The sequence below is a fragment of the Triticum aestivum genome, chromosome 4D (genome assembly GCF_018294505.1).
Source record: "Triticum aestivum cultivar Chinese Spring chromosome 4D, IWGSC CS RefSeq v2.1, whole genome shotgun sequence".
Lineage (NCBI taxonomy): Eukaryota > Viridiplantae > Streptophyta > Magnoliopsida > Poales > Poaceae > Triticum > Triticum aestivum.
The window spans coordinates 16,446,032-16,453,810 of NC_057805.1; the positions used below are offsets into that span (position 1 = coordinate 16,446,032).

The window sequence follows — 7,779 nt, forward strand, 5'->3', positions numbered from 1 at the left end:
AAATAAAACATTTTTTACAACGAACATGTTTGTGTGCTCTAACTGCTTGTAATTTTTCATGAATTATAAGGGTGTGTGGTGATCTAGACAACAAAATAAAATCAGGTGATCAATTATAAGCCTTTTTAGAGCACTAATTGTTGTTGTGTTCACAAACCAAAATGTATGTTTTTTTCTCCGTGGAATTTTGCGTCTGCTATTTATTTTTCATTTTACAAACCAAAATGCACTCATCGCCAAAATGTCTCACAAAATTGTTCTTTTTTATTTTTCTTGATGTATGAAGTGTTTTATACTACATCCTTTTTTTTCTTGTTGAAATGTTTTTTACATTTATTTAGAATTTCAAAAAATAGAAGATAAACATGTAGCAATTGGCTGCTGGGTGGCTTAGTTGAAGCTCCGGAACATTGATGCAAGCAGCTGCGGCAACCAAGAGATGGCCTGAGGGGACCGCGACGATGATGACTCCGGCGAAGGAATAGACAAAAGACGTCATTCGGAACAACAATGTAAAAAACGAGGCGGAGGGCACAATTCAGCAAGAATCATACGAATCTGTCCACATCACCCCCGTTGTAAAATCAAGCCGCTATGGCTAGTAGGGCAGCACGCGATGGTACGTCCGAGAGAACGACAATTACATATGAGATGAGAAAAAGAATCCCCTTCGTTTCTTCGTCGTGGGTGTTATCGATCAAATTCTGGCTCTAAACAATGACATGGAAAATTCCCACTATGTGAGTGCTTGTAAATGCTATCCACTTCATTTGTTCTTATGCTTTAGGTATTCCCACCATGTATGGTTGCTTTTGTTATGCTTGAGGTATTCTATTTGTTAGGCCTTGTTCGGTTTGGTATGGATCAAAAGAGAGGATTGGAAGGGATTAAATACTTTGATCGAAAGCGACAAACAACATCAAACAGATAGTAACATAATAGCGCACGTGGCACATGTGACACATGACACGTCCTGCAATTAAACTGATTTGCTTTGCTTTACTTTAGAACACGGTGCTCATCAGAATCATACATGATTGTTATCTGCCTGCCTGTCCATCTGTCAGCTAGTAGTAGGTAGGTACTTACTGTACATGCATATGAACTGTACACACGCATAATTAAGCATCAGGAATCAATCAGAATGACCGCATACATACAGGAGGGAAGCCTTATTAGTGACGCAGTATGGACAAGCAGCGTCTGGATTGGAGATCATCTGGACGCGATCGATCGATCAAGCCTGGATGGGGGTGGGCTGGATGACGGCGTCCAGCTCGGCCCTCATGCTCTTGTTCTTCTCCACGTTGTGGTCGGGCTGCAGCTCGCCGTCGGCCGCCGCGCCGCCCCAGATCTCCGGGATGGCTCGCCGGAGGCCGCCGACGGTCTCCAGCGCGTAGTCCGCCTCCTTGCTCCTCGCCCTCTTGCCAACCTGCACGCGCGTTGATTCACCGAATTTCATCAATGCGAACAAGAACTGTAGGTCATTTCACATGTCTTTAACTGGACTGGATTAGACGATGCTCCTTTGATGCTGGACCGACACGTTATCGATCGGCGACAATGGGAACACCATCTGATTGACGCGACGGGCCAGCGACCGCTGGCGGAATAGAAGATGGTAAGTACATTCGGTTGGGAGATCTTTTCTTCTTCTGCCCGCCGTTTCCTCCACCACATTGGTGTTGGCAATGCCAGCCACAAAAACAAACATGGCATGTGCGAGATCAGGCCAATCGCTCCTCATAATGCCACCCAATGATGTGAACCCATATGGCCTAATTGGAAAGCAAGCTCATACATACATGAAATAATGGCGTCTCCATCTGTCTAATCTAATCAGCGCGCACCGGCCACCTGATCGACTGACTCACTGATCGGTCGACCTAATTAAATTACCCGTCCAACAACGAAGGACAGCGACGACACTGAGAACTGACCCGGCGCCACCAAGCTTTCAGCGTCAGTTAGCTGCAACTTGCGTCACGTTTCCTCTCTTCTACTAGGTTATTATACTGTGACTTGTGAATTATCGAGCGCGGGCCGTTCACACGCAGGTCTAACAAACTGGTGAGGGAAGATGATACAAAATATGCAGATGAGTTCAGTTGGATGAACAGTTTACCAGGGCTGTGCGGAGGCCGAGTGCTTTCCCCGCGGCGATGTTCCTCTCGCTGTCGTCGAGGAAGAGCTGACAGAGATCCACGTATTAGTTTTATCATCAGGCAAGAGCACAAACCAAGCACGCACGCGAAGATGACAACCAACGTATACTAACATAATAATAAGGTTTGCTTTCATCGAAAGCAAGTGCTGATGAGGGTTGGATTAGCTGCTAATGGTTTTTTTAAGCTGGTGGCTTGTGTTGCCCCCGGTGTCACTTTCCGTCCATCGGGCTCAGTTCATTACAGTATTATAAGCATAAGTAGATGCTATGCACGTCGATTTCTACTGCAAATATATCTTAAAAGAAAACAGCAGATAGTTACCGTTCGACGTGGGTTTGTGCCGGCGACGCGCAGGGCGGTGACGAAGGCGTGGACGGACGGCTTCAGGACGACGGCGGGGCGGTCGACGTCGTCGGCGGCCTCGCCCTCGTCCTCCTCCGCCTCCTCCCCGAAGAGGTGCGGGTTCATGGTCTCGAAGCACACGACGCCGTCGAAGCAGGCCTCGTCCACGCCCAGCCGCTCCAGCGCCCGCTTCATGTGCGCGCGGTCCGAGTTGGTGAACAGCTGCAAATACGTGGCACTCGTTCGGTCAGAGGATCATCCGCTGGCTACAGGTGATTGATGATGCGTGGGAGAGATAGTAATGTGCTTACGATCTTGCGCTGGGGCATGCTCTGGAGCGCGGCGGCGAGCTGCGGGTCGGCGGCGATCACGTCGTAGGGCAGCCTCCCGTGCACGTAGCTGCAAAGCAATTAACCTCGATGTGTTTAGACTTTAGACTCTACTAGATGAGCAGCTAATAATCGTGGGAACAAAGATTAGCTTGACAAGTTAGAGAAGGTGGGTGTGGCGTGCGGCGTGGTGACCGACCTGTGGTACTCGTCCGGGTGCACGTCGTGGCCGAGCGCCTGCGCAAGTTGACAAACACGTAATAAGAAAACCAGAAAAGAGAAAGAAAAGGCGAAGTTGGAGTGCGCGTGTGAGTTTGAGTTTGAAGAAACAAAACGTACGATGAGGCCGGCCAGGGTGCTGCCGTGGGAGCGGAAGAGGTCGGCGCGGAGCGCGGCGGCCTTGTCGGCGGCGAGGCCGAACCTGGCGACGAGGAACTCGTCGATGTTGCGCCTCAGGGCGGGCCCAATGCCGGTGTTGCCCGGGTACAGCGTGTCGTCGAGGTCTGCTCAGTCCACGCACGGGGCAGAGGAATTCGTCAGATGATGATGATGCTTTGATCGTCGGCTCGAACGGATTACACGTGTAGTACAGCCAAGAAGAAAAGAAAGGAACATGTGGTCGGCTTGATCGATTGGTTTGGTTTACGTACCTATGAGGAGGCAGTCGAAGGGGGAGCTGACGGGGGACTGGAAGGCCATGGCCGGAGAGCTAGCCGCGAGGAGCAGGAGACGATCGGCGGTGGAGCAGGGGAGCAGAGTCTCTTCCGAGTCGGGGTGATTGATTTGCAGAGGCAGAGAGGAGCAAGCGAAGGAAGAGGGGGGAGTCGGGGCGTTTAAATAGCACAGAGCGAGCAGGCGGGGGCAAGAAGAAGAAGAAGAAGAAGAAGAAGAAAAAGGAGGGAGTGGATGACAGGGAATTTGGGTGCGTACACACGCATACATGTGCGTGAGGTGGCGGCCTTCCGACCGACTCCGTTCGGTTCCGTGAGGCGGCTCGTGTTCCTCGCGTCCGCGCGGCGGGCTTCTATCTTTTAGGTGGACGCGTCGCGGAGCTCCCACGCGTCTCCGTGCCCGGGATGGGCTGGGGACGGCGGTCGGTCGCTCTTGGCGCAGAGCTTGCTTTTGCTCATATATACACGCATACACTCATTTTTACGAACACACACGCACATGATGTATCTGTGAGCACCGTCGAGGGATTAAGCCGGCGTGTCATTTTAAGATTGACGGAAACGACGGGAACGTCTCCTCCCCCTGAACACGCATCACCGGAATAAATGCGAGCACCGCTACTTGAACCCTAATGAGTTGGGAATACCATCGTTCACCTAACCATCCAACCACATGTTGGTTCACAGGTCTTGGCGCAAAGCTGCCTTACGTATCGCTTTACATTTTTTGTAAGCCGGTACTAGGCGCCGGTCTTGCGTGTCCGTAGTGCATTGCGTTCAACGATCTTACTTTCTCGTCTATTGGCGTGGGCGTCTCATATGGCGTGAGGTTAGTTAAGTTTGTACAGGCCTAGTTCGTTGCGACATTTTCTTTGGATGAGGAAAAGTAAAAATGTAAAATATGCAGCTAGTGTCAACGAGTTCAAAGAGATTTTATGCAATTCCTTTTGTATTAGATATCTTGTTTTATACGTGTATATGGTTCAATTTTTTCGATCTAATGCAATTTATTTATTTAACAATTAAGATCGGCCTAAATACTCCCTCCGTTCCTAAATATAAGTCTTTTTAGAGATTCCACCACGAATTACATACGGATGTATATAGACACATTCTAAGTGTAGATTCACTCATTTTGCTCCGTATGTAGTCTATATTGAAGTCTCTAAAAAGACTTACATTTAGGAACGGAGGAAGTAATACCGTGTGTATCATTCTTTCGCGAAACTTCACATGTGAGTAGAATGATCGGCCAGATTTGATACCCCAAAATTTAAGTTTTTTTTTTTTTTTTTTTGCTATTCATTCACATTGGCGCCAATGGAACTTTTTCAACCATGTTATGTATTTTCGCTATAGCACTTCTGTCGCTAGCCCCCCTGGGCCTCGCGTCACCTCGCCGGGCTGCTGCTCGCTGGGCCTCGCGCCTTGTGCTTTCTGGGCCTGTTGTAGCGGGCCGAGAGTTACGTCGGCCTTCCGCGTCGTAGGTTCAAAGAGGCTCGAGAAGGTTCGCGCGGGCTCGTTCGCTCCTCCGATTCCTTCTCCGGCACCACCACCACCGATCCAGAACGCGAGCTCTATCACGAACCTTCCAGACCCCGCTCCCGGAAATCTCAAAAGCCGACCGCGCCGCGCTCGGATCCATCGCAGCCGCAGCCTCCGCGAGAACCATCCAGATCGATCGAGCCATTGCCATGGACGTCCTGAAGCGCGAGCTGCAGCGCATGCGCCAGCAGCTGGACGCCGACTTCGGCGGCCGCAAGGTGCTCCGCCGCGCCGAGATCGAGGCGCGCAAGGTCCAGCGCCTCCGCGTCGCCGAGCAGGAGCGCCTCATCCAGAAGAAGAAGAAGGAGGAGGAGCTCCGTTCCCACCCCGCCCCCGCGTCGTCTTCCTCCTCCTCGATGCCCGCGTTGCCTCCAGCCGCCGTGGCCGACGCGGCGAAGGCATGCGACGACCGCGCGGACGGTTCGAGGGAGTCGTCGTCGCTCCCGAGGGAGGAGGTGATCCGGCGCCTGCGCCTGCTGCGCCAGCCGGCCACGCTCTTCGGCGAGGACGACGCCGCGCGCCTCCGCCGCCTCCACGACGCGCTCGAGGACCCCGCCGCGGTCGCGGGCGTCGACGCCGCCGAGATCGGGGAGGGGCAGACCAACGACTTCCTCCGCGACATCCAGGCCCCGCGCGCCAAGGCCTTGGCTGTGGCGTCCAAGCCCAAGCCCGGCGTTGCCGAGAGCAGCCACGGCGAGAGCGAGGAGGAGGCGCCGTTCGACGAGCTCTGCGACGAGGACAAGATCGTGGCCTTCTTCAAGCGGCTGCTGAGCGAATGGAACCAGGAGCTGGACGAGACGCCCGAGGCGGAGCGGCGCACGGCCAGGGGCAAGGCCGCGGTGGCCACGTGCAAGCAGTGCGCGCGCTACCTGGAGCCGCTCTTCAGGCTGTGCAGGAAGAAGGCCCTCCCCGGCGACGTCCGGCGCGCGCTGCTGGACGTGGTGCGGTGCTGCGCGCGGCGGGACTACCTGGCGGCCACGGACAGCTACATCAAGCTGGCGATCGGCAACTCGCCGTGGCCGATCGGGGTGACCATGGTGGGCATCCACGAGCGGTCGGCCCGGGAGAAGATCCACGCCAACGGCGTCGCCCACGTGATGAACGACGAGACGACGAGGAAGTACCTGCAGTCGGTGAAGCGGCTCATGACCTTCTGCCAGCGGAGGTACCCCACGGACCCGTCCAGGTCGGTCGAGTTCAACAGCCTCGCCAACGGCAGCGACCTGCACTCCCTCCTCCTCCTCGCCGAGAAGGGCGCCGAGAAGCACCCGGAGGAGACGCTCCGGCTGGTGGCTGCCTCCTGACGACGAATCACCATCGCCAACCTCTGCATTTTAGAAGCTCAAAACTTTACTGCCATTTGACGAAAATTGTTCTCTTGCTTTCTTGTTGGCTGATAAAGATCTGGCTGTGATGATCAAGGCCTAAAGCCATCCTGATGACCGTATGTATGTTCATTATTTTGTTCTAGACGTGATAAAAATGTTGGGAGTGTGATGATGATTACTAGTGTGCTGAACGTAGCAGCACTCTGTTCCTTGTTCTGAAAACCACATGGACTGGACTGTCCCTCAAAGAAACAAAATCACAGGTACTGTGAAACTGCAAATTCGTTTTAAGTTCGTCCGAAAATTCATTTTAAGATGTGAAATTGAATAAATTTGACCAAGTTCTAACTGCATGTAAATTTTCGTCGAGAATAGTCATGTGGCAATCTTTGCAAAGAAAGGCAAAAAAGAGTGCTCTTAAAAGGTTTTTTAGCACCATTTTTTTTCTTTTTTGTCCATACAATCACACATCTTTTCTTTGCTATTTTTTCTTAAAAATGAGCTAATTGTAAAAAAAAAGTTTTTTTTTTGCTTCCTTTTTTTTTCTGAATTACGATTCATAGGGGGCTCACACTTGAATTTCAGCATCTCGGTGAGCTGTTTTTGAAAAACATGAGGAAAATGCGTACATGAAGGATCAGCTTTGGGTCACTATCTTAACAAACGCTTCGAAGCTTCCACCTTTTATTTACCCAAATAATAACACCCACACGTATGATACGAAACAACATGGTCCAAATGCCTCTATTATCATTCATTTTGCCACGTCAAAAAAGATGATATTAGCGGAAATCTTTTTGGTTTTCGGCTTAAAAATGTTTTATCTTTTAATTAAAAAATTCAATTAAAAATTCGTTTTCACCATTAAATCCGTCCGTCTTGACGAGATCCTCAAAACTAAATCCCATGTTGATATGTTTTGACGAAAAAGAAATTTGGTCAAAAGTTGTCATGATGTTTACACTGTAGTTACCATTGTGTTTACACTAAAGTTGCCATGCGGCAATTTTACTTTATAGATCATGACAATTTTAGTATTTTGACCATGGCAATTTCAGTACTTTGACCATGAAAATTATTTTTTATATGAACCATTGCAATTTTAAGTGCATGTATCATGGCAATTTTAATTTATGGTTCATGGCAAGTCTGGTTTCTTAATTCCCGTTTTATAATATGTTAAAATTTGCTTTTAAAGGTAGAAGAAAAAATAGCTGAAACATATCATGGCAACTTCAGTGTAAACACCATGACAATTCATGTGCAATAGACATGGTAACTTTTAACCCCAAAAAAATGTCATCGAAACATATTGATATGGGATCGAGTTACGAAGATCTCGTCGCAATGGATTTAATGGTGAAAACGGATCTTCAATCAGATTTTTCATTTAAGA

General features: G+C 50.1%; 2 protein-coding genes across 2 annotated transcripts; one reads left to right on the forward strand and one right to left on the reverse strand.

The window, feature by feature from the left end:
- Window positions 1-971: 971 nt before the first annotated feature.
- LOC123095801 (suppressor of disruption of TFIIS) lies at window positions 972-3,743 on the reverse strand. The gene is made up of 7 exons (XM_044517365.1): window positions 3,490-3,743; window positions 3,179-3,342; window positions 3,039-3,076; window positions 2,822-2,909; window positions 2,490-2,732; window positions 2,126-2,191; window positions 972-1,432 (listed from the first exon to the last, which is right to left on the reverse strand). The coding sequence occupies exons 1-7, from the start codon at window positions 3,536-3,538 to the stop codon at window positions 1,238-1,240; spliced, it is 843 nt and encodes a 280-aa protein (XP_044373300.1). The 5' UTR covers window positions 3,539-3,743; the 3' UTR covers window positions 972-1,237.
- Window positions 3,744-5,043: 1,300 nt separating this feature from the next.
- LOC123099432 (pre-mRNA-splicing factor 18-like) lies at window positions 5,044-6,558 on the forward strand. Its single transcript, XM_044521593.1, has one exon. It carries the CDS (start codon window positions 5,205-5,207, stop codon window positions 6,357-6,359), a length of 1,155 nt encoding a protein of 384 aa, XP_044377528.1. The 5' UTR covers window positions 5,044-5,204; the 3' UTR covers window positions 6,360-6,558.
- Window positions 6,559-7,779: the final 1,221 nt, after the last annotated feature.